The sequence below is a fragment of the Procambarus clarkii genome, chromosome 45, assembly GCF_040958095.1.
Source record: "Procambarus clarkii isolate CNS0578487 chromosome 45, FALCON_Pclarkii_2.0, whole genome shotgun sequence".
NCBI lineage: Eukaryota > Metazoa > Arthropoda > Malacostraca > Decapoda > Cambaridae > Procambarus > Procambarus clarkii.
The window spans coordinates 9,898,217-9,925,224 of record NC_091194.1 but is presented as its reverse complement, the minus strand read 5'-3'; the positions used below and the strand labels follow the sequence as shown (position 1 = coordinate 9,925,224).

Sequence of the window (27,008 nt, the reverse complement as noted above, 5' to 3'; positions counted from 1 at the left end):
TCTCCTCCCCCTCTCCTCCCCCTCTCCTCCCCCTCTCCTCCCCCTCTCCTCCCCCTCTCCTCCCCCTCTCCTCCCCCTCTCCTCCCCCTCTCATCTTAACCACCGACTTGAGGTGGGTCCCCCCCCCCCCCCACACACACACACTAGCACTGTAAAAATAACTGAAGATCTCTTACTCGCATATTGAGCCTTTCCTATTCAGTGTGCTTTAGACGAGAGAGCGGAGACCACTACACTTGTTATATGTGACGGTTGTTGAGTCAAGGATGAAGACGACCCTATTAGATCGGATATACCCCCCCCCCCACCCCCCGCTCTCCCTGGACGGAGGCAAAGGGGGTAGAGAACAGGAGGGTGACACCCAAGAAACTTATCTTATTTGTATTAGCCTAATAAGTGCTTTCCTCTTTCCTTACTGGTAGTTTAATAGTTCTCTGTACGTTCTCCTTGTTAATAAAGGGCACTAAGACAGGAAGACTATATCTGCCACAAGTATTAAAAGATTACCAAGTATCATTCAGAGTACCGACTCGAGAGCCAAAAGATAACATTCCCGCTGTCGATAACAGGAAGCCTGTTCTAAGGTTTGTTGAGTCCCTCATCCCCCCCTTTCCACCCAACCACTTGTGCTGGACGGTAGAGCGACGGTCTCGCTTCATGCAGGTCGGCGTTCAATCCCCGACCGTCCACAAGTGGTTGGGCACCATTCCTTTCTTCCTCCGTCCCATCCCAAATCCCTATCCTGATCCCTTTCAAGTGCTATATAGTCGTAATTGGCTTGGCGATTTCTCCTAATAATTCCCTTCCCCCTCTTCCCCCAGGGCTAGTCCAACTATGGACCTTCCCCAGGATGCAACACACAACCACAACACACGTCGAACTCAAATAGGTGAAAAACAAGAAAAAAAACCATGTCCAACCGTTTCTGCTCTGTCTGGTACCAGATTGAACCCGGGTCACTCTTTGAGTCAGTGTTAAACAACGCTCAAGGCAAATGTATCTTCCTCCCCCGTTAGCTTATTTCTTGATCAAATTAATCCCCCGCGCAACTGTAAATCTTGACATCTATTTTAAGATTGGGATGAAGATGCCTCCAGTTTATATCTGATGTGGACTTTGTCTTAAATTTATTTAGCGAGAGACGTCCTGAGAATTTGCTCTTGGAGTTTGTGACTGTCGGTCGGAGGTGATTTAGTTGCTGATGCAGTTGTGAAGTGACGTTGTTGGTGAGAGAAGAAACGGGCGGGTGAAATATGGTTACGTTAAGAGATTTACGGTGGATGGGCTGGCGCTGTCTTGTGTGGAAGACGGGCCAGCCGAGGGGGAAGGGGGGGAGCTCTAGGGGATCCAGGCCAGCCGAGGGGGCCGCTCTAGGGGATCCAGGCCAGCCGAGGGGGCCGCTCTAGGGGATCCAGGCCAGCCGAGGGGGCCGCTCTAGGGGATCCAGGCCAGCCGAGGAGGCCGCTCTAGGGGATCCAGGCCAGCCGAGGGGGCCGCTCTAGGGGATCCAGGCCAGCCGAGGAAATATTGCCTCGTCTTAGTTCATCTACGGTAGAAGGTAACTTGTCAAGTTAATGAAGTCAACGTGTTAGTGTACGCTTGTCATTAATGAAGTCAACGTGTTAGTGTACGCTTGTCATTAATGAAGTCAACGTGTTAGTGTACGCTTGTCATTAATGAAGTCAACGTGTTAGTGTACGCTTGTCATTAATGAAGTCAACGTGTTAGTGTAGGCTTGTCACCATATTACCCGGTGTTGGGGCTGAAGTGTTTGTATGACACATGTATCTAAAGGAAGATGGTTTTAGTGGATCGCCGCCCCTCCTCCCTGGCGCTGTTGGCCGCAGGATGTCCCGGGTCTCCTGGTGCAGCTGGTGTACGACTATCGTCTCTCAGTAACGTGTCGTCTGTTGCTTGAATACACTTGTACAAAACTGCTTTGATAGCTTATTTTTTTTTGTAATTCAGGTTTTGTGTGTCTAAATTCCCTCACTTCACCCCTCCCCTTTCCTTCCCATTTCCCAGATGCTTCCCTCTTCCATCTCTCGGTGCATGCGTCCTCCCCCCTCCCCCCCCCCACCTCTCCCATCCTCCCATCTCCCCTCTGGCCTTCCCTGGGCTTGAGTCACACAGGTAGTGGCACAGTTGGCTGGCGGGCCACGTGGCGCCACCACCACCGCTCGTCCGGGTAAAGTGTGGTAGGAGGTTGTGAGCGCGCTATACCTCGCTGTGTCGCCGCCGCGGTTCCATTCTCGCTGATGTTTGTGGTATTTTAGGTTCAGTTACTATGACCCAAAAGTTCCAAGTAGCCAAGTTCCACCATAGTCATGGTGAGCCCGTAGTGGACTTGCCCGACACAGGAGCGGGGCTGTAACTGGAATGTTTGTGTATTGTGCGTGTATATGTAGATATAAATCTTATCCCACTGAAGCAATCTCATTCCCTATTGTCCCAAGGGTAATGTCGTGTCTTTCTCTTGGGGGATTGTGCCCAGGCCTAAGAGGTTTTTCCCGCCAAAAGGATTGAGGGGGTCGGAAAGTTTTTTAACGAGCTATAGGCGTTAGGCTACAGCGGGGCGACGTGGAGGGTGACCTCCACCCTGGTCCTTGGTGAATACCAGTGCAAACCTCGCCTCCTCGTACGACTAATTTCCTTAAAGCGAGATTTTTTGTGAAAGTTTTTAAACTGAAAATTATGAATACTGCCAAGTAATACTGCCGACCAGATCCACGCCGAAGGTATTAAGTGTAGGATGATATAACAGCCCGTCCTCCTAAGGTTCCCAACGTCAAGAAACGGTCGTACTATTGTGCCATTATCCTAAGCTACTAGAGGAACCGAAACAGAAAACGGGGTATATAGTCAGTTTCGTGAGCCGCTTCCCTTGTTTAGTACTTTAGTACTGTACAACAATTGTGTGGCCCTAGGTAGACAGTGTGTACACATGCGGTGACGTTCTATTAGGAGCGGTTGGGTATGGCCAGTAACTGGATGGGTCACCGTGTTGACACAGCCGTCCCCCATGGTTATGGGGGACCTCGCAAGAGCTGTCTGCCTCCCCCCCCCCCCCTCAGCATGAGTTCATGGAATAATCTACGCGCGCGTGCGTGCGTTTGTGTGCGTGTTGCACCTGTGTTGCTGGCACTGTGCCTCTGGAAGGCTGGGGAAGAGGGTGTTCGATTAGTTTGTTGCCGTTTGAAAGTTAGAAATGTTCTCTATTCGAAGTGACCTAAACGGGTGGCAGTTGTTCGTAGAGCTTTACGGGGTGTGATAGGTTGTGTATTTTAGCCTGTGGTTAATTTTATAACTTGTGTTTAGGATGTAGGATTTGTGGAGGTAGGTCTTGCGCCTGTATAAATTCTTTGATGGTACAGTGTTTTAAATATAAATAATGTTTATTCAGGTAAGGTACATACATACAAGTGATGTTACATTAATGGATTGATATATAGAGCTAGTACATACAATGCCTAAAGCCACTATTACGTAATGCGTTTCGGGCGTTTTCTTTTAACTGGTTGTATTTCAATCGCAAGACCAGCTTGTTCAGTGTAATATTAGTAAAACCAACTGTGTTGAGGTATCTTGTAGACCCTAAACATTACCTCCCGAGCTTGCGGCAAAATGGTTCCCTGGAGAGTACTGTATGTAACCGAGGCTGGCTCAGTGCAGTGCGTGATCACGGGAGACATCTCCCGCCACGCAGGGTGCAGTCGCACCTCCACAGATCTCCAGTATCAGCTAATGATACTGGTAATGGCTCAAAAGGGCCACCACATTCATGCCCGTGCCACCTTTTGGGTGGCTTAATCTTCATCAGTCAGTCAGTGGGTGATGCTAGTTTTACTCAAGTTTTACTCTACTCGTGTCGCCAGTAACTGGATGGGTGACCCCGCAGGGTCTAGATTACGCTGTGTGGTGTACGACGGTTATAATTCATCGGGAACACTGCCTTGTATAGCAATTTATAAATGATTGGACTAAAGTACTTTATTGATGAGCCTTGTTAACAAAGGGTTTAAAGTTGTATCACGTATTCAATACACGTAACAATGGTGGATTCCAACCCCTTATTGAGGTTTAGAAATGATATATATATATATATATATCAGCATATTTAGCAGTATAGAGTTGTGGATTCCATAGAGTATAGAGCAGAGCTCCACCGCAGCGAATATCTGTATATGACCAAATATTTAAGTACAAATTTGTGTTTACAGTAAAATACTATACAGTACTTGAAAATAAAATGTTAGGTTTTGCATGCTACTTCTGTATAAAATATTAAGCGTTCAAAAGTTGGCTTAGAACACAGATTGTGAATATATCCCCGGACAGTAAACGTTCTTTCTCGTGATGGTGATTGATTGATAAAGATTAGGCCACCCAAGAGGTGGCACGGGCATGAATAGCCCGTAATCGTGATGGTGACCTGGTAGTACTAGTGATGGCTCGCAGGTTTGACGCCGTCCACCTCAGCCTCCAGATTCCGCCTTGATAACCGGGCTCTTGCACCACTATACTCTTACGGGCTACTCATGCCCGTGCCACCTCTTGGGTGGCTTAATCTTTATCAATCAATCACCACTATACTCCCGTGGTCTAATATACTGCTATTCTCCGTTCTCTTATCTACTCTCATCATCCTCCTTGTTCTCTTCCCTCCCCCTTCTCTCTTGCCTGTTAGTAATAATTATACTGTAGGCCTGGTCGAGGACCGGGCCGTGGGGACGCTTAAGCCCCGAAACCATCTAATGATATTTAAAGCTATGCAGACGAGGAGTCACAATAACGTGGCTGAAATATGTTGACCAAACCACACACTAGAAAGTGAAGGGACGACGACGTTTCGGACCGTCCTGGACCATTCTCATGTCGATTGTAGATTGTAGATTGATAGATTGTAGACGTTTCGGTTCGTCCTGGAGAATCAATCTACAATCGACATGAGAATGGTCCAGGACGGACCGAAACGTCGTCGTCCCTTCACTTTCTAGTGTGTGGTCTGGTCAAGGTAGCCCCGTCTTCCCTGCCCCCTTCCTCCTCTCATTCCACAGTGGTGACACTGTGCCTTATTGAAGGTCATCTCCAGACACGCCTCGTTAATGGGGCTCTGAGTCAAATGTTCCCAGGTTTCATATCTCACATTTTTACCCTGATACACGATACCTGTCTACCCAGTGGTATATAGTGTGTTTTCTCTCTCTCTCCTGTCCTTGTCTGACTCCCTCATGCTGCTGCTGCTGCTGCTGAGTTATGCTGGGGGAGGGGGGGGGATTAGGGGGAACAGGGGGTGGGGGATGTTGAGGAGGAGTTGGGGGGGGGGTGTAGGTGGTGGTTTTGAGGGTAGTCGTTGAAAGGAAGGGAACTATCAAGGAAACTATATATCAACTATATAGCACTTGGAAGGGGTCAGGATATTAGGATTTGGAATGAGACGAGGGGAAAGGAATGGTGACCAACCACTTGGACGGTCGGGTATTGAACGCCGACCTGCATGAAGCGAGACCGTCGATCTACCGTTCAGCCCAAGTGGTTCGACGGGTAGTCGTTGAGGGAATGGTCTTAAAATAAACAAACTCGGTAAAAGAATAAATATAACAATGTTAGAAATCAAAATGAAGATATCAAAGGAAAACTTTCCTACCTAACCTCTTCACCCCCCCCCCCTTAAAGAAAATGTATTATTGGTTTCGGGGGGCAATGGAAGGGGGGGAGGGGGTGTATTATGGGGGTGGTAGTGGAGGTTGTGGCGAGGGGTACAGTGTGGATTATGGTAAGGGGTAACAGTACTGTGAAGGGGGGTCGGGGTGTGGCCCACAAGATTGCTCTAAGTATCCCCCCCCCCCCTCCCTAGCCGAGGCCCGTAATAGCGTGAGAACAAACAAGTAAACGAGCTGGACCATAGAGGTGCGGTTGTTGGCCGCTGGTTGGCCCTTCAGACGGCCGTAATTGAAGCCATCAATCCGGGGCTTGTGCGAACGCTTGAACCTCGGCGCCGGATACCCATCCAGCCGCAGACGAACGGGGCGTTGGACACGGATTTCCAATATTTCTGAGGCGGAGTCATGGGGCGATTCTGGGAACATTGAGCCGGCAATGTGTCCACCTCCCAATCCCTGTCAATAGGAGTGCTATTTATATATTAGTGGTTCCAGACGCCTGAAAGGCAGTTAATTGCTTGCTCTTATCGCCATATTCAGTAATGGGTCTGTATTCCTCTAGCTGTGATTGAGGGTGGGAAGGGGGGGGGGGTTGAGCTTCGGCTCTTTGGTCCCACCTTTCAAATCAGTTGCCTTGTGTAAAGGTTCCTGAGCCTATTGAGTTCTATCATATTTACTTTGTTTTATAAACTCTGCTACTCTGAACAAAATGTCTATATAGGTATAGTGAGCCTGTAATTGAGTTCGGTTATTTACGACACCCTTGTTACTGTGTTATTTGGGGTCAAAGTTTTAAATAAAGGTAGAGTTTCCTTCTTTTCGCTTTGGTTTTATAGTCTTTGTTTCAATAACGTTATCTTGATGACGGATATAGATGCAAAGTGTTCACTAGTGTGTCCCATTCTTCAACTACTTTTTAACCATTGTAGTCGCTGTGGATTTTGCATTTAATGCAGCTGCTCCTAATTAATTTTTTTCATTTTGAATCGAGAGGAGTTTATTGGGCAGCGCCACACATCCTGTGAGTGGACACACCGCCATAGCAGCATGTACAACACTCCCCAAAAGGAAGAAAACCCGCTGGGTTTATCCTGTCACTTGTACCCCAGACACAGCTGGGACTTTCTTAACTGTCTCAAGTGAACAGCTTCTCAAACAAGAACATTAACATTTGTCAACCCTTAAAATCTTACGTTATCTTGTAGGTGCAAAATTGGGGGGGGGGAATCTTTTAAGAACAGTATCTTTATTCGACAAATATTTTCCTAACTTAAACAATGTGGGGTTTATTATTCTACACATTTCTAGTGATTCTTAGATGTCCACGTTATCTCTGGTAGTGGACAAGGCGGTGTCCGTCACTCATAACAGATTCTGCAACTCCGCTGCTCAACTGTTGTTTCCATTCCAAATCTCCATGGATATTTGTATCCAAGATGGATTCATGCTAATACTGATTCTCTCCCTCCTCCTCTTCGTCCATAATGACTGGGATTGCCAGCTACAACCATGTTGTACCATCGTACAGATTCACTGATTTGTTCTTCTATCCTTTCCTCAGTTACCTTGTCACGGTGATGTTGCCTGATAATATCTCTTAATTTGTAGAAGTCTTGGGTATGAAGTACTCCATATGATCTCCTTCAGCGTCTTTAGTTGCTTCACATTCCAGCAAGTCATGCAATAGTGGCATTTCTGCATCTGTTCCACAGATACGACTCTCTTGAACACATTCACAAGGGCCGTGACGAGGGTTCGAATCTAGTCAGAGAGCATCCCAGACGCTGCCTTAATTGACTGCGCTACTACATGGTAAAAGAATTGCAACCAGATGTTGCATGGTTTGCAAAACCCTGATTTGTGTCTCGGAGAGGCTACAGGGTCCAAGTAAGGGCAGTAGAACTTCTGGTTGCAATTCTTTTTACCATGTCGTAGCCCAGTCGATTAAGGCAGCGTCTGGGATGCTCTCGGACGTAGGTTCGAACCCTGGTCACGGCCCTTGTGGATTTGTTCATTTGATGCATCACGCTATTGTGATTTGTGTGTGTAACGACTGTCTTTTTAAGTATTGGTAATAAATTAATCTGACACTTCAAGTAATTTAGGAGGCCTGGTCGAGGACCGGGCCCCGGGGACGCTTAGTCCCGTAATCATCGCAAGGTAGGTTGGGTTTATTACCTCGCAGCAGCACTTGTAGCCAAGCACTTGTATGGCTACTGCAGTGTCTATGGATAGGTTTTTGCCAGGCATGAGAGTATTACCCAGTGGCTTGTTCGTACCACATCGCAGCGAGTCTGTCTTCCGCTACTTCGGCTCTGTGACGACTTTTGATAGTTGGGAGAATTTTCTTCTTTATTTGCTCCTTTTCTGTGAGAAATTTGGAGGTATTTTTACCTGTACAACAGTTAAAGCAGTGACAGTTTTTGGCTAGTGAGTCTGATGAAACTGTCTTCATCATACTTACATTTGAAATAGATTATGTAGTCTGCCGCCACAACATCTTTTAGTATTACATTCCATCTACCGATACAGTAACTGCTGACACTGAGAACATTGTGTGTGTGGGGCTTTTGGGTACTAAGGTTTCCATCCATGTCCTCTTGTTATAGATTCAGCCACTCTGAATTCAGCTACTATTTCCAAGTAGCACGGGCTATGGTGAGCCCGTAATCTCTTGTTAGTGTTCCACCCCGTGCTAAATAATTTGTGCGTGTTTAGCGTGGGGTTTCTAGCTAGTGTGTTTTATTTACCTGGTTGTAGAGCAGGGGAGGAAAGGAGGGCGGTGTTCTATCATAGTTAATTTAGAATTGGCTCTATCACTGTAAAGTCGGGTAACTGGATAATGGTTATCTTGAGGTTATCTTGAGATGATTTCGGGGCTTTAGTGTCCCCGCGGCTCGGTCCTCGACCAGGCCTCCACCCCTGGGAAGCAGCCCGTGACAACTGACTAACACCCAGGTACCTATTTTACTGCTAGGTAACAAGGGCATAGGATGAAAGAAACTCTGCCCATTTGTTTCTCGCCGGCGACCGGGATCGATCCCGGGACCACAGGATCACAAGTCCAGTGTGCTGTCCGCTCGGCCGACCGGCTCCCCATTAAACATGATCCATTAAATTTGTTCAGGTGTGGGTTGGTTATCTTAATTTTCTGCTACGTTGTGACTCGCTCTCTACTTAGACGGAGTTTATTTTTAATATTTAAGTGCCTCGTACTGGGCAGATCTGGCTACTACCGTTTCAGTGTCAATATAGAGGGTATTCGCAGCCTTGAACGAGCTTTTCTAGTTGTGAATTAGAGGCACATAATGGGCTCAGGGATTGAACCCCACAAATGAATTGTGGGGTTCAGTCCCTGAGCCCATTATGTGCCTCTGTAACCCTTTCCACTACCGTCCACAAGATGGGTATGGGGTGCATAATAAATGAACTAAACTAAAAAAAAAACTGAATTCCTCGTTATGAGGAGCACTCGATGTCACGAGTGGCAGTTTTAGCTGTGGTGGTTTCTTCTCCAATTCAGTTCGAGGAAGTTTTCCCAGTGTCAGTGTTGTGTGTCGCTCGGTCTCATTGATCTGAACTTGAAAACTTTTGATGCAATATCCGCTAGAAACTTGAAACTCCTTAACCTGCTAATCCCTCCCCACTTAAACCTCCCCCCCCCTCTCCCTTCCGGCAACTCGCGCGCCTCAACAGACGAGAGGATCTAGTTGTTGTTGTTATAGATTCAGTTACTCGGAACAGGTTCCAAGTAGCACGGGCTATGGTGAGCCCGTAGTGGACTTACCTGGCACAGGAGCGGTGCTGTGTGGATCTAGTGCTTTGTACCTATTATAAACAAAGGCGGCACACAAGACTACAGCGTCTCTCGTGCAGAGATTCCCGCCAAATTAGTCCTCCGAAAATGCTTAAAACACGTGGATGTTTTTAGTGGTCGTGAGGGTGCAAAGATTGTTTCCAAACATCAGTGTGGCTTGAGGGGGGAGCAGAGTCATGCTTAGCGAAGTACATTAGGCAACAGCGATCAAGTAGGAAATGAAAGTATTAACGGATCAGATTGACGTCTCTGGCGTGTGTGAAGGTATTTGATATCTATAAAATTCCATAAAAGAATTTGGCGCCTCACACAAGCTTGTGGGACCAAAGAGCTGAAGCTCAACCTTTGCAAGCAAACTAGGGAAGTACTTTACACACAGAAATCACAATAGCGTGATGCATCATATGAACAAACCCACAAGGGCCATGACGAGGATTAAGACACGTCTGGGATGCTCTCGGACGTAGGTTCGAATCCTCGTCACGGCCCTTGTGGATTTGTTCAGAGTAGGACTGCCTTTCCCAACCCCCCCCTGGCAGGGGTGGGTGTAGCCGTAGGGTGTGGGTGTTAGTGCTGTCAAAGAAAGGGGAATAAACATGGTAGTGGGTGAATCTAACTCCACATACAATTTTAATTGTAAATATGATAACGTGGAAACTTATCACTGCATTGAAGAAATAATGTGTTGGGAAGGTGGTGGGGCTGGACCTAGCATACCCATGTAGGCGAACACTGTAGATATGATAGAGCCCAGTAGGCTCAAGAATCTGTGCACCAGTTGATTGGCAGTTGAGAGGCGGGACCAAAGAGCCAAAGCTCAGCCCCCGCAAGTACAACTAGGCGAGTAAACTGGACACCCTCGCATTTCATCTGGCCCCCCCCCCCACCACCTCACCCCCTCCCTTGCGTCCTAATGCCCTTATCTTTCCACGGGTTTATTTTGACATTAGTAGATTTATGGTGCTGGAGAGGTTGGGCTTATTGTCCAGGGATTTAACACTATTCCGGCATCTGTGGGTGTACTAGATGGGATATAAAAAAAAACTTCCCTTACCCATTGTGTGTGTGTGTGTGTGTGTGTGTGTGTGTACTCACCTAATTGTGCTTGCGGGGGTTGAGCTCTGGCTCTTTGGTCCCGCCTCTCAACTGTCAATCAACTGATGTACAAATTCCTGAGCCTACTGGGCTCTGTCATATCTACACTTGAAACTGTGTATGGAGTCAGCCTCCCCAACATCACTGCCTAATGCATTCCATCTGTTAACTACTGACGCTGAAAAAGTTCTTTCTAACGTCCTTGTGGCTCATGTGGGTACTCAGTTTCCACCTGTGTCCCCTTGTTCGCGTACCACCAGTGTTGAATAGTTTATCCTTATCTACCCTGTCAATTCCTCTGAGAATTTTGTAGGTAGTGATCATGTCTCCCCTTACTCTTGTCTTCCAGTGTCGTGAGGTGCATTTCACGCAGACTTCTTGTAACTCACGCGTCTTAGGTCTGGGACTAGTCTAGTGGCATATCTCTGAACTTTTTCCAGTTATAGTCTTGTGCTTAACAAGGTACGGGCTCCATGCTGGGGCCGCATACTCCAGGATTGGTCTTACATAAGTGGTATACAAGATTCTGAATGATTCCTTACACAGGTTCCTGAAGGCAGTTCTGATGTTAGCCAGCCTTGTATACGCCTCAGATGTTCTTTTCATGTGGGCTTCAGGAGACAGGGTTGGTGTGATGTGCACTCCTAAATCTGTGTAAAGTTCCTCCTATCCCCCCATAAATCTTTAAGAATATACTTGAGCTGTGTTCAGTTGATTGTTGCGTTAGCCTAACAATTTAAGAGCGAGGTTAAGATGCAGTAGGTTGATGTCTGTTGCCCGAGAAGGTGAGAGTAACTAGTGGCGGCATATAGATTGATTGATAAAGATTAAGCCACCCAAGAGGTGGCACGGGCATGAATAGCCCGCAAGTGGTGGCCCTTTTGAGCCATTACGAGTATCAAGAGATGATACTGGAGATCTGTGGAGGCGCGACTGCACCCTGCGTGACGGGAGATGTCTCCCGGACCAAATGGTGACCAAATGGTGGCGTCATATAATGTACCTATTGCTTAAGTACTTATAATCCACCCATCTGTAAGTTCAGAATTATTTTTTATTTTGGCCCGAAGCGAGTTTATTGGGCAGCACCACTCATCTTGTGAGTGGACACACCGCCATAGCAGCATGTACAACACTCCCCAATAGGAAGAAAACCCGCTGGGTTGTTCATCCTGTCACTTGTACCCAGGTTCAGAATTATTTCATGGGGGGAAATGAAGGTGTTGCTCGGGTGGTCATAACGCACACTCTTACTGGACCACGGTGACGCCACTAGTGCCTATCTTGAGGGGTATCTTAGAGATGGTTTCGGGGCTTAGCGTCCCCGCGGCCCGGTCCTCGACCAGGCCTCCTTTTTGTTACATACCCCCCAGGAAGCAGCCCGTAGCAGCTGAACTCCCAGGTACCTATTTACTGCTAGTAACCCATGTTGGGTAACTTACCAAGATGCTACAGGTACAAATGGGCAACATTTAATTATGCGTGGTTCACATTAATGAGTTTATAAAATGCAGAGCTCTCGCTTCTAGAGTCTGGACATACTCGTTTTAATTGGCATGATTTTTGTTTGTAGGTGTCTGCTTAATTCCACCTGTTGAGTCGGGGGAGGGGGTGTAGTGATGGGGGGAGGACAGGGCCGGGTAGGGTAGGAGGGGGTGATTTGAGGAAGGGGGGGGGCAGAGAGTTGTCTGGGGTATAGGGGGGGGGGGACCGGGTGAGTGGGTTGCGTGTATGAAATTTCTTTTCGCTGTATCATATGTGGCCATTCATTTACAGTGATGATCAGCACATGTACATTTTGGTCTGTCCTGTATATATAAAAAATGTTTCACATAGTGCAGGGGGCTATTGCCCCCGCCCGTGGCGCCCACCAGCGTGGGCGTGTTGACGGGGTGGTGGACGTCGTCCTGGCCGCCCCCAGGGTGAGGGGTGGAGGCACTTGTGGGTTTCCCCAGGGGTGAGAATCCCCGGGGCAAGATCTTCAGGTAGGAGAAAAGGAAGCCCTATTTGTACCATTTGGTTAATCAAATGCGACTCCGGGGTTGAACATAGAGGTAATATTGACGGAGCCCGAGGGACGGAGCCCGAGGGACGGAGCCCGAGGGACCAGAGGTGTGGGGGCAGCGAGGTGTTCACACCCCCTCACAAGGCTTCTTTATGCCCCTCAGACGGGCCCCCTGGCGCCTGTGGACTTGCACCAACATCAACAGTAGTCGTATCAGTAATGACGGCTCCCGACGGCTGCTTCATTAATAGCGCCAACGGTAGCATGGACAACGGAGCTGTAACGGTATACAGTGGTAAGAATACCATCACCAACTGTTGAGGCAACGGCCGTGGTATGTTGTTGTTTTTAGATTTAGCTACTTAGAACGAAGTGTCCATGTAGCACGGGCTATGGCGAGCCCGTAAAGCCGTGATAGTAAGAGACCCAGGAATACTAATAGCACACCCTCAGAGGGACCGAGCGAAAGGAACTATCGGGGGGGGGACGCTAGGCCATTACCATTATTTAGCACTTGAAAGGGATAAGGATTTGGAATGGAATGAGGAGAGAGGAGGTTTAGAAGTCAATAGCAGACACACCTGTGAAGCCAAAGATCTTGAGAGTTTGTTCAGACTGGGCGCACTGCCCCCCCCCCACCCCCCTGTGTATCCAATAGTAATTGATCTGGGTGTAAAATGATTGATGGTTTGTACTGTGGGAGACCTCTGGTGCTGTCTGATCTGACAGGCTCCAGTACGCATCCATACAGTCGCAAGGCATAAGCTCGACTAAAGATTTTTCCAAGTAGAGTTTACCCCGACAGAATCGGCGACTGGAAATTTCTTGACATTTAATTATGAAAACACTGCGATAAAGCTATATTGTAAAGTAAAGCGCGCACAACGAGAAATCAGGGCTAGTGTAATGAGCAGTGGGTAAAAGCAGCGTAAATGATTATAAAGTAATTGGGAGTTGGGGAAGGGGGTTGGGGGTGAAATTAGGTGAGAGGCTGCTCTGTTGAGTCCTCAGCCACCCCCCTAGGATTCAAGTGTGAAGTACCCAGAGATAGCCTCCTCCCAGCCCACTGTCAGTGGTCACTACACCAACCAGGATGTAGGAGGGGGGTGTATGTTGCAAGTAGGGGGGTGTTGTAGGGGAGGGAGCTGCGTGTTTTAGGGGGAGTCGTGGTGGGAGGGGGAGTGATGCCATCTTATATTAAAAACCTGCTGGTCTGAAGATTTAATATTTTGGGTAGATATGTGAATGTTTATAATAGGATAAAATGAGATATTGCGTAGAGGTAAAATAAAGTGTATCATATGAGCAGTGAAGATACTTTGCCTCGTAGTTTGAAAATATTTCGTGAGGCTACGATGGAACTTAAGAGGTTGCACTCCCAGGCTGAGAGCCTTCAGCCATGTGGCAAGGATCACTCAATTATGCAAGAGTTCCAAATTTATAGTCTGTGTGTTTGTACTAACCGTTCTCACGGCTTGACGAGCGTCAAATTCGATTTGCTTTTGCTTAACCCGTCCTCGCTAATTGCCACGTCATAAAATGATGTACTAAACGTACCTAACCCAACCCAAACCTGTGAACACACGAATAGGAAACGTAACAGACCAGCCCGTCAATTTTGCTGCTATGCTTTATAGTAAACATTTTGACGTTGAGGGTTTTGACGTAAAGATTGGAGAGGACAAGTTGAACCAGAAGTGTACGAACCTTGCCAACTCGCATAACAGTATTACAGCAGCCCGTCCCCCTCATCAAAGGGAAAATGCTTGTTAATCCAACCTCCAAATTCCCTGTTTATGAATGGGAGAAAAGGTTTACACACAACTCTCACCTAATGCAACCCGTCTTCGATTCAAGTCCATTACATCCAGTGGTCGACCCCTCAGACGCATTCATAAACTTTTATATGCTGTTCATTTCAAACGAGAATTTTCTCATATATAAATTATTATAATAGCATATTGTGCATATATAGGCATAGGTTAGGTTAGGTGTTTAGGCTCTGTTGGCGATTATTTCAACCCGTCCTCGGCTCTGGTCCATTTCATCCAGCGGTCGACCCCACAGACGCATTTATAATTTTTCATGCTATTCATTCAAAACGGGAATTTTCTCAAATATAAATTAATATTACAATAGCATATTGTGCATATATATAGGCATAGGTTAGGTTCTGTTTGCAATTATTTGTATTTGTTGTACGTGGGCGAAACATTTACAGTGTTGTGGTTTGAACAAAATTCGTCAGTGAAGCACTTGTTCCAGAAGTGTTCGAACGAAATCAGTTGTGTGTAAACAGTTTTTTCATTCATAAACAGGGGGTCTGGCGGGTGTGCATGGAATCACTTTTGGGTCTTTGTTTGGAGGACGGGTTGTTTATAGCGTTGTGACTCGAACAAAATTCATCAAAGCACCTGTTCCGGAAGTATTCGAACGAAATCAGTTGTGGTGTGTAAACGGGTTTTCATTGCAGGCCGTCCTCCAAACAGACCCAAAAGTGATTCCATGCACCCGCCAAACCCCCCCGTTTATGAATGGGGAACATTTCTCGAACAACTCATTCTCCAGACTAGTACATAGCATTTTTACTTATTCCCCTAAGGTTAAAATCTGATGTACTGAAAATGGTAGCATCTCAGAAATTGACTTGATGCACCATTCTCTGTTCGCGAGTCCTCGGGTTAGGTTAGGGTAATTTAGTAAAACAGTTTGTGACGTTGGGAACGCTCAGGAGAACGGGCTGCTCGAACAGTGCTTCGGTGACGACTTGTTTGAATCGCAACGCAGGGAGGCAGATAACTATCCGTTGTAGAAAACGTAATTATTACGGTGCATAGTGAGATGACAGGTTAAAATTATAAGGTACAAATCTTGACCATGATTTATGCACTCTTACGAAACCTGTACATTTTTTTTTTTTTTTTTTTTTTTTTTTTTGAGATATATACAAGAGTTGTTACATTCTTGTACAGCCACTAGTACGCGTAGCGTTTCGGGCAAGTCCTTAATCCTATGGTCCCTGGAATACGATCCCCGCCGCGAAGAATCGTTTTTTCATCCAAGTACACATTTTACTGTTGAGTTAAACAGAGGCTACAGTTAAGGATTTGCGCCCAGTAAATCCTCCCCGGCCAGGATACGAACCCATGACATAGCGCTCGCGGAACGCCAGGCGAGTGTCTTACCACTACACCACGGAGACTAGATTAGACTAGACTTTCTTCGATCATAGTGTCTCTAGTCTGCATGCATTAATACAAATTATGCCGCCACGATTAAGAAAAGTTATACAGGTTTCATAAGCGGATAGGCAATTCTTTATATACCAGACCCCCTTGGTGTAACCTCCCCCCCTCCTACGCTGGCATGCCAGACCCTTTTCCTGGTCAAGGCAGTAGCATTCCTTTATATAAGGTTTTTCTTTCCCACTAGTCACATAAAACATACTAGTAGGAAAGGAAAATTAATATTGTATAAACATTCACAAGGGCCGTGACGAGGATTCGAACCTACGTCCGAGAGACGTAGTTAATATTGTATATTAACCAAACCACTTGGTTAGGCTGGTTTTGATAGAGGGAGGGAGGGAGGGGGGGGGAGATGGTATATGGCTCCTCATCCTCTTCCATCCTTACACTCTCTTGTAGTTAATTTTTATCAGTCCAGTCCAGTGATGTAGAACAGTGATCTACATCCTCGGCTCATAACCCGGGAGCGCGGGTTCAATCCTCAGGCAGGACAAAAGTGGCTGGGCAAGTTTCCTCTCGCCTGATGGCTGTTATCCTCGCCATAAAATATTCATCCGGGAGTTAGGCAACTGTTGTAGGTTGCATCCTGGGGGAAGATCAGCAGTTGGGCCGAGTAAGTTATGACCGTAACTTAATGACCATTGAAATACTCGGCCCATCTTCCTGCAATGTTAACACTTGGAACAGCTATTTGGTCTAACGTAGAAAAAAATGGACCGTTGGGCCCCAAAAAGTTAAGTTTTGTAACACTGAATTAGCCCAAATGACTATACTAGGCTTAGGAATGTTAGTTTGGGATTTGAGGGTTTTATTCGTGCCCTCTGCACAATGAATATAGTATTACAGGGTGAACATTGTTGACTGCATTTCTGTAAGTAATATTATATTAGGAGGGTTGAAATAGCAGAGGCGGGTAGGGAAGCGTGCCTGCATCTCTTGCCGTCTAGCAGGTAGCATCGTCTAGATTAACAAAATGGCGGATAGTTAGAAAAAAATGGCTGCGGTTAATGGCCGATAATTTATACAAAATATCTTAGCAATGTGTCATGTATTTTAATATGTACAGGTTTTACCAATCGCAAATATAAAGGGATTTGAATTTGTGTCGTTTGATGATGATATAATAACAAATAGCTGATGATATAATAACTGAGAATAAAATACAAAATTTTGGCTCAAAACAAAAAACAATACAAATTTTGATTTTTAAATAAATACAGCGGCTATTCAAATGTTTCACTGTGTAATTAGTATTACAGTATTAAACTTCATATGTTTAGATCTCTAACTTTAAAAGCACCTCTGAACCATCATTTCCTTTTGGGTGGCTTAATCTTAATCAATCATCATCATGCCGATATTTTGTTAAAAATGGCAAGATGTGTTTATCAACTTCAGGCAGCTACTGTGTTGGAGACGATAATCATCTTTTAGAAAAATTTTTGTGGGGAGGGGCGGGGGAGAAGACCAATTCAGCCACTGCCACAGGCTGTAATAACTCTTGCCAAGATGGGAATTTAACAAATGGTTTGTCACACCTGAGGATGTACACAACACGATTTAAAGTGCCTCTGTGTTATCTGGAGTTTAGAGATAACTGTAAAGTGGCATAGATTATTACGCAAGATAAGGTATTGATATGATTGCGGCTTGCCTATGGCCTACGCAAGATAACACATGCTGATTATAGAGAGTAGATCCCATGCCAGACACATGGATAGTTTCATTGGAAGACGAGGTTGTTAGCCCGCGTGCGTTTAGAATAGCAAATAATTGTAACTGGTTTGATACGGGTATTGTTTTGTGCCTGCGTTTTCACAAGCCACTTTAAATAATTATTTTTTTTTCAGAAGCTATAGCAAATTAGTTTTACTTTTAAAGGCTTGCCAGTGTGGTTTGACAGCATTTTGAAGATCATACACATGTACAAGAGGGATCTGTATTTCGTGGGAGGGAATTATGCGTTGAAGGGTTTGACAGCGTGCAAGTGAGAGACATTAAGGTGGCCAGCGAGGCGCAGGGCCTGAAGACTAGCGTGGCCGGTGTGTGGTTGACAGTGTTCGTGGAGAATGTGCCCATCACACCACTTCAGTAAATGTAAAGTGTGTTGATGAGGCCAAGAAGAGGGGAAGAGAGAGAGAGAGAGAGTAGGCGCTGTGTGGTAACTTGGAATGGCCGAGCCTGGAGTGTGGGAGGAACCTGGCCTGACACAGACGAGTCTCAAACCGCAGTCTTGATACTAATTTGTGTAGTGTTGCGCCCCTCCTCCACCTAGTGACCTCGGGGATGGATATCTTCGCCGGAGACATAGAGATTGACCTGCCGTCTGATGACGATGGTAAGTCTGGGCAACTTGTGCATGATGCTGTAGGACAGGGCAAGCCATGACGTCTTTCACGTTTTAACTTGTTTATCGCCATTTTATTGCGCTGCTTTATGAAAGATTATAATTCCCTTCAGTGCATATTTGTGGTAACACCCCCCTCATGTCGGTTATTAATCTAATGCAAAGCTTCCAGAAATTATGTAAGTATTTCTAGTGATTGCAACACGTTTTCACACTAGCGACTCGCCATGTGGTAGGCGGGGCCGCTGTGTGGCTTAAAGTACAGGCTACTAGACTACTAGAGCTTAGTGCTTAATAATCACTTATGTAGGCCTGTCACATTATCTTCAGTGTTACAGTAATTGCATACTAATAGTCTTGGGTTCCACAAAGCAGTGCATAATCTCTTATGATTATAAATGATCTAAAACGTCTTATTAAATAAGGAAATGGCTAACGGGAATTACGTCCTTATACCCGGTGGTTTGAGGAATATATAGTGTTGATAAAGGAGGATTTGAATGTCTGCAAATAGATTTTTCCTAAACTAGGAAGTTGCATATAAAGACCCTGGAGCATCAGTGCCACACTAACAAATACTTCAGTTACAAGAGATAATTACACCAACGTGATACATTAATGAGAATCAATTTATCACATTAGTGTGATTTTCTTGTGTATTTAAAGCTGGAAGTTCCAGATTTTAGAAATCATTGTTAGTAACTTGAAAGTTTCTTTTTCTTTATTAAATAATGCACAATATAAAGATCATATTTACATCAATTTACAAGGGAAAATACTATATTATATATAGTTGATATAATTCTCAGTAAAACAATTTTTTCACATCCCATAGCATAAGTCATAAACCATAATGTTACACTTCATCCTATCTTGCAAGAACTTCAATATTTTGTCTACTGAGTAACCCTCTTGCCTGCCTATCCACACACACACAAAATGTAATCAGATAATATTATAATTATTTTATTCTTATTTTTCTTGCATTTTGTCAATATGAAACATTAAAAACCTCATTAAATCAACTAATGTTTGGTTCACATAAAGCTTTAAGTGTGTCTAATCCAGTTTACAAGAACAACTTTCTGCTTACAGAAATAAAATATATGCATATTATTCTCAATTACAGTGCATTGGTACATCAAAGTGGCAAGAGTTAATGTTGTCCAAATATTGCAAGACACATCTCTTAACCCTTGCACTGTGCACCTGTGACAAATTTGTGGTGTAGTTGTTAATGAATTATTAACATTACAATGAAAATTAAAAACAAAGAAAAAATATTGCCAAATTCAAGAATTTTAATTTGAAATCAGAAAGTGAAAAAACATTAAAATATTTCTAAATTCAACAAATATTTAAATCACCCATTGAGCACCTTAAGGTGCTATGCACAGTGCAGTGTTTAAGTTTGCCAACTTATGGGAATTTTCCCACTATTATTGTAATATGTGCCATATTTTTAACCCAATATAATCTCTCTTAATTTTAATGAACTGAATGTTGGAAAAACTTAGTCTGTCCTCAGCAAATGACCCAGGGTTCCTTAGGTTCAGTCCCTGGGCAGGACAGAAATGATTGGGCATGGTTTCCTTTCATTGTTTACCAAACAGGTAAATAAGTAACTGGGAGTTAGGCAATTCTTGTAGATTAAAACCTGGAGAAGATCTGTAGTTGACCTAGAGAATCATAAGACCAACAGCCTTAATGTCACAGATAACGGAAATTTAGTAGTCTTGTTGGGGGTCCTAAATGAAGGTAAAAAATAGGTTTGACTTGTATAGGTATAAATGGTCATTGGCCATTTTGGTAAAGTATTTTCATTGTTATTGCCTGGGGAATGATTTTTGTTTGTGGTACAGTACAGTATTGACTATTGACTTCTGTGTGATTGCTTGGCCCTAGTGGGAGGAGTAATGCAAAAGTTTTGACAAAGTTAACTTGTTGCAGATCCGCATGTCCGAGTGGTGGGCTTGCCAGAGGCAGTCAGACTTGCTGGTGCAATGGTAAGGCAAGAATTAGAACCACACAATAAGGTGACAATGAAGCTTGACGTGTCTTGGACACACCATTCCCACATCATTGGCAAAGGAGGAAACACAATTCAGCCAGTTGTTAAGCGAACAGGTAGAGTTCACCAAGTCTAAATGAATGTAAAGTGAAGTTTCCTTTGAGTAAATGCTTCACATTTTCTTTTTCTGGTTATCTACTAACTTAACACTAGCAATATTTTATGAATATATACCATAGAAATCAATACAACATGTGATAGGTGGTGTAAAAGCATGTCATTATTCAGGAATCTTCATAGGCATGCCTAGAAATACTAAAGATCTAACTTCTGGATCGACCAACTTTGAGCTTTTCCTGGCGACGGGTTCATTAGCAATGTACTAAAGAAATTTACTAATGTCAGTTCGATCAGCTAAGATGTCACCTTGTAGCCCACAGGTCAATATAATTTTCACATGACTAAATAGGCATTATGCTGCAAAGGTGAGATAGACATGATCAGATAATTTTGTAATAAAACATGACATTATTATAATTACTGTACAGCATTTACATAATATTCATTCACAAGAACCATGATAGTAGAGTATATGTAGGTACATAATGCTTGTATAAAGCCACTAATACGCAGTCTTGAGACAACTTGTACATTGATCTAATATGCCGTCAATCCTAGTGGTTGGTCTAGAGCCTGAACTTGCCCATACAAACCAACGTACTACCAAGATACTGTACTTGGACATCACAAGTAGACACGGGTTTTCAATTCCTTTTTAAAATTGACTAGATTCCAACCATATTTCATGCTTTACAGGTTAAACCATAGATTTAAAGGGTCTTGGCATGCAGTCTGTTACTTCAAATCTGAAATTACAGTACCTGTACTGCATAATTGAATTATACACCTGTACTATGTACCCAGTTAATTTGTGAATAGTACTTGTTTTTAATTAGTAAATGTGTATGAGGTAGCGGAGCCAGTGTTTAAAGTTGGTTCCTATCTAGCACAGTATGGTACCTTTGACTGTGCAGGTGTAGTAGGGTTAACAATCTTTTAAAAGATAATAAGATTTATTAAGATTGTCAGTCATTTGAAAATGTGTTCATAATGGAGAAATCTTATCCATGCCTATATTTTCAAGGTACAGTACTAATTTTAAAAATTCTCAAAATGCAATGCATATTAGTGGCCTTGCAAGAATATAAGAATAATGTTATGTATTCAAAAACCCAGTGAACATTTTTGTATATAAGTAAAACAATACAGGTTAAAAATTTAATTTCTGGAAATTGGTAGATTGTGAGCATGTTTTTAATACAGTGCACCCTTGATTCAACGAACTATTTTGGACCAACCACAATTCGCTGCAACCAGAGATTGATCCAGGAGGCCCTTACAGTATATATGAACAAAAATTGGGTAAATGTAAAAATTAAAATGACCCACAGAATTTTGTTTTAAATGTGCTAAATGGTTTTTCCAAGGCGCCCAACTCCTCCTGACTGTGTCTTTGTACAAAAATCATCAAAAATGTTATTAGAGCCATATTAAGAGTTACCATTAATACACTAATATTTACCACACTGGGCTGATTTCATTAAGGAAACCTTTAATTTTTAACTTGATATGATGGGTAAGTTTTCCAGCAGTTTGTGAACTGTCCTAACATCCCAAAAGCAAATTTGCATGTCCCCCGCTTCAGCGAACCAGAGTTTGTTGAATTGGGCGAGTAAATCTGGACTGAAAAGTGTCTCCTAACCAGAGATTCACCGAATTAGGGGTGCACTGTACAGTATTTGAAATTTTCTCATGTATGTAAAGAGAGAGAAAATTGCTCTTTCAAAGCTTAGTGTCTTGGGCTTTGTAGGTGTGAGTATCCACTTCCCTGATGGTAACAAGAACAGTGAAGTTCGGAAAAGTAATCAGGTGTCGATCAACAGTCGTGGGGAGGAGCTAGCTGGGCTGGAAGAGGCACGGGGAGCCATCCGGGAGCTAACACCTCTTATCTTTACCTTCTCTCTCTCAGCAAGTGCACAGTTCATCAGCATATCTGACCCTAATATGCTGATAATTCACGTCGAGAACACTTATAATGTGCAAGTATGTTACTTTTATTACAATTATTAGCCATATTGTAATTTTTCATTTTCTATGCACTGTAATTCTTTTGCTTGTTTTTTGCTTCCAGACACTGCCTCTGTAATCACCAGAGCGTAATTACGTCTGATGCATGAAACGGTTTTGGCATCCTCTACATTCTCATTAAACATAAACAAGGGGGGGAGGGGGATAATCAGATAATCATCTGAATATCACTGTTCAAAAGATAATTTTAATGTTTTAAAAGTTTTGCTAATTTAGCTTTAATCTGGCTTACTGTTCTCAAAATAATGGGTTTCAAAAATGCCTAATAATCAACTTTGTCATTTTGTAATTTTTTGTTGCAATTATAATTTTACTGTCTACTAGTTTTAGCACATGTAATGCCTCCAACCTCTCTCTCCTCATAGCTGGAGTGGTTCACCAAAATTGCATATCTTTGCATTTATTGTCTTAGCAATTTTTGTGTTGTACAGTTTTGTAGTGTTTGTAATTTTTATATATCAGGAAGCAAAATATGAACCTTATTTTTGAAAATGTGCCTATTTAAATTATCACTAGTGTAAGTGATGGTGTATGTTACAGGAAAATTTGTGAATAAATGATTACTTTTTTATTGATAGCAATGTAACTGGTAAGTCAGCTGTCCTTGTATACCTCAACCCTTCCCCCCACCATCCCATACTCCCATGTTAAGTGCTTAAACACACCATATATATATATATATATTCCACTTAAAAACTGGTGTAAAAATCATGTTGCTGCACAAAATAAATGGATATTATTGGCATAACACTAAAAAAAAATCCTAATTGTTTATACAATTAGGATTTAAATACAATATTGTAAATACAATACTGTACTGTAATTTACTCTAGTGCCACGAGTGAAAATAGTTTAGGCCTATTTGAAATATTTTCTTATTATAATACTGTATGGTACTTATTTATTGTGAAAATATAATTTTTTTTATCCCATTTATTCCTGTAATACATTGAAATTTATTTAATTTGACTATTAATTAAATAAGGTTTTAAAAATTATTTAGGTTGACTTGAAGTTAACCGATGACATCTCGCCCCTCATCGTTGGATCAGTACGGGGAAGTGAATGGGATGCTGTGCGTGTGAAGGAGGCAACACTGTACATCTTGCAAGCATATTGTGACACACTTGCAGTAAGTAGATCTGGTCTTAGGTCGGTGAAGAATCCCTATTCAAGTCTCCACAATTCTTGTCTATTACCCAAGTCATTCCAATATACCCATACATAGCATCTCTGTTAATCGGGGATCATATAGCACAGTGGTCTACGTCCTCGGCTCACAACCAAGTGGGAGACGCTATTCCTGGGCAGGCTGAACAATTGTACAGGTTTCCTTTCAGCTGATGCCTCTGATCACGTAGCAATAAAATGGGTACAATACCCAGGAGGCATGCAAGTGTTCCGGGTTTCATCCTGCAGAAGATCAGTAGCCTAGGGAGGGATTTGTATGTCAAAGTATGGGCTTCCTGTCTCTGGCAACAGGAATTAACATGATTTTCTGTGTACATTAAAAAATATATATTAGGTGGAAAATGTTTTTAATGGCCCTTATTAAACCTTTGACATTACTGTACCTTAAATGAAAATTGGATTTGCAATTTTTCATTTGTTCAATTGCTCCCTCTTCCCAGCATTTCATGATGTAGGCATAAATGTTTTAAATTGTCGTGTTTAAATGATCTAGATCAGGGCTGTGAAAAGCTAGAAATAGGCTCAGGTCATAGGGAAAATGTAGGCTCCATTTCAAACTGCTCATTAAGTATTTTTATAATGGGTGGTACTTAAGATTTATGTGTGTGTGTATATACATGTAAATGTAGTGCATATGATGTACAGTACTTAAAAAGGTAACAACAAAATAACTCGTGTTTTGTGTGCTTCATAAGAAAAAAAAGATAATGGCAAGCAATTTTGATAATTTAATTATAATAACTATATTAAATTAAAGAACCCCTTAATTGTTAGCCCATATCTACACACACCCCCAGGTCCCCCCCTCCATCCATACTTGAGATTCCAGGTAAAGCATGGGAGCTATAGTCATTCTCATGTGGCTATTCAGTGCTGTAATTGTTAGGTATTATCGTAACAGCATTCTAGATTTTCTTAATGTAGCTGCACAGGTGTGTATCTGCACCTGGTATACAGTCAGTCCGGCATGCCTCTGAAATTGATATGGGAGGTGTGCTTTCTACTACCTACACCTACTTTTGGGAGGTATGCTTTCTTAGCAACGTCTCAAGCAAACTTACCAGCTGCCAACCCTGTGACTTAAATTGCTGTTATCAGGCCCAAGATACCTGTAGAGGATACTTGCTCTTATTATAATAACTATTAAATTAAAGAACCCCCTCAGTTGTTAGGTTGGTATTCTAGTTTCTGTGCCCACTATGTGACCTTCCGAAGTAATTGCTTCTGTGCCCACTATGTGACCTTCCGAAGTAATTGCATAATTCGATTACCAATTACCGCTACAGGAAGAGGTCAGGTGAAAAGAAACACGGTGGGCATTTTTTTATGCCCAGGAATTAAACCCGGTCCCTAGATATTGAGCCAAGGACACCTGGATTGCAGACCACTTTGCTACATGTACTACTTTTCTGGTCATCATTGTGGAATTGCTACACAACATACTTGTCTGGGCAGCATTGTTTGGATGCAGTAACAATTCAGATAACATTATTATTATTATTATTATTATTATTATTATTATTATTATTATTATTATTATTATTATTATTATTATTATTGAATACAGGTACTTTGTATCCCAAAACCTTTTCCAATGGGGAACCCTTCTCGTGTTTACTATCAAAACCTGCCATGCTTAAAATTGTGCAATTTTGAGGGTATATTGTGGATAAGTGACACATGCACGTGTATTTTCTGTCAGCAGCATCAAATGCCTGTGCAGATGACAGTGGAGATCTCTCCACAACACCACTCCTTCGTTCTTGGACGTAACAATGAGACACTGAAGCGCATCATGCAGCGCACTGCAACAAAGTCAGTAGACAACATTTCCAATTTTCTCTTTACATAGGTAACTTTTTGTTTATATGTGGAATAAAGAAAATTGTTACCAATTTATTTTCATTATGTATTGAGCTGCTTTCCTTATTTTACAGGATAACATTTCCTGACAGTAATGACCTTTCCCTTCCCCCTTTGAAGAAGTCGACAGTCACCATTTCAGGAGCCATTGATAATGTTTACCTTGCCCGACAAAATATTGTAGTAAGTGGAAGACAGTTTTATTGTATATGTAATTTTATAAATAAAATTATAAGAATGTTAGTGGATAATTAGTATACAGAAATTGTTTAAAAAGTCATCCTGACTTCAGTTGAATACTATAATTACTTTTTTATTTGGTAAAAATTTTATCAGTTCTTAAAAAGTCTGTCAAAATATATTACAAAAATATGATGAATTAAAAAAATGGGTTGTTTAATACAGGTCGTAATACTTTGAGAAGCAAGCTAATTTAAATGAATTGCCATTCAATAAATTTAGCAGATGATGCTGATAATGAAGAAGAGCATAGATATCTGGTATTCAGAAGTGGAGGCGGCTTAAATGATTATTTGATTAAAATTCTTGTCAGTTATATTTTTTCCAAATTCATCAACAAATGCTGATGTTGTTTTTATTTAATTATTTGGCAGCTGTGATACAAATTGGCAAAAACATAGCAATATTTTTCTCTTGATGCTGGTAATGTTTAAAGCAATTTGCTTTTACAGGGAGCTTTACCTTTGGTTCTTATGTTTGACTTGATGCCTGACCAAACGGTAGACTCTGCTGAAGTGTCGCAGATAATGCAGACCCTCGACGTTAACATAATCATAAAGAATAAGAGACTGGATGGTCGGCGGCCTGTTATTATAAAAGGAGCAGAAAGAAATGCTGGTGAGACGGATGTCGTTGTGCATGTTTCTTAGTGTTGGGGGTTTAGGTTTGCTAAATTTAATGATTATAGAATTGTGTATTAGAATGTTTATTACTTGGAATGGCAAATGTTAAAGCCGTCACTTATTTTTTTATATATATATATGTATAAATTCGATTCATTTTTTACATTAGCATTATTTGTAAAAAAATAAAAAAGGGGCTGTTGGCCAACATAATACATTTATGCAGCATTATTTAACTTCTACAAAGTACCCTGTATGTTTAGTGTATTGGGCAAATATTTAAAAGTAGTTGTTAATGTAATCGGATAAAATTTCAAACGACTATGAATCATGTGCTTAGAGAATAATTTATATAAATTCTTTATTTTACACAATTCAATTTTTCTTTATTATGCACCCCCTACCCATCCCGTGGGCAGTGGTGTAAAGGGTTACAGAGGCACATAATCGGTTCAGGAACTGAACCTCCTAGTTCGTTTAGCTAAGCAAATAACAATCTTTTGATGCTAGTTACACAATTATTGGTGTTATATATGCTCGTACATATACTCGTATACAGTATATACATGTGCATATATATAAATACATATACAATTATATGCACATATATACTATCACCTACACAAATACACACACCAATAATCTTTTGTTTCACAAGTGATTCAACAAGAGGCTCACAGGTCACTATACAAGGCACTTTACATCTATGGTGAATCACACAGTTACTAGTCTACACACAGATGAGTAAAAGTTTGAG

General features: G+C 42.6%; 1 protein-coding gene across 6 annotated transcripts in view; it reads left to right on the top strand.

Moving 5' to 3' along the window:
- Positions 1 to 17,545: 17,545 nt before the first annotated feature.
- The window catches only part of LOC138349680 (protein bicaudal C homolog 1-like), a 28,137-nt gene continuing 18,674 nt past the window's right edge, over positions 17,546 to 27,008 (top strand). The window contains exons 1-8 of one of the 6 annotated variants that reach the window (XM_069301389.1): positions 17,546 to 17,566; positions 17,679 to 18,166; positions 20,126 to 20,302; positions 22,057 to 22,289; positions 23,338 to 23,466; positions 25,228 to 25,340; positions 25,463 to 25,571; positions 26,081 to 26,246. In XM_069301389.1, the coding sequence (XP_069157490.1) occupies positions 18,115 to 18,166; positions 20,126 to 20,302; positions 22,057 to 22,289; positions 23,338 to 23,466; positions 25,228 to 25,340; positions 25,463 to 25,571; positions 26,081 to 26,246 (979 nt within the window). In that variant the 5' untranslated portion in view covers positions 17,546 to 17,566; positions 17,679 to 18,114. Of the gene's footprint in view, positions 17,567 to 17,651; positions 18,167 to 20,125; positions 20,303 to 22,056; positions 22,290 to 23,337; positions 23,467 to 25,227; positions 25,341 to 25,462; positions 25,572 to 26,080; positions 26,247 to 27,008 lie in introns of those variants that run through there. The other 5 variants (XM_069301392.1, XM_069301393.1, XM_069301388.1 and 2 more) reach the window with 5 other exon arrangements.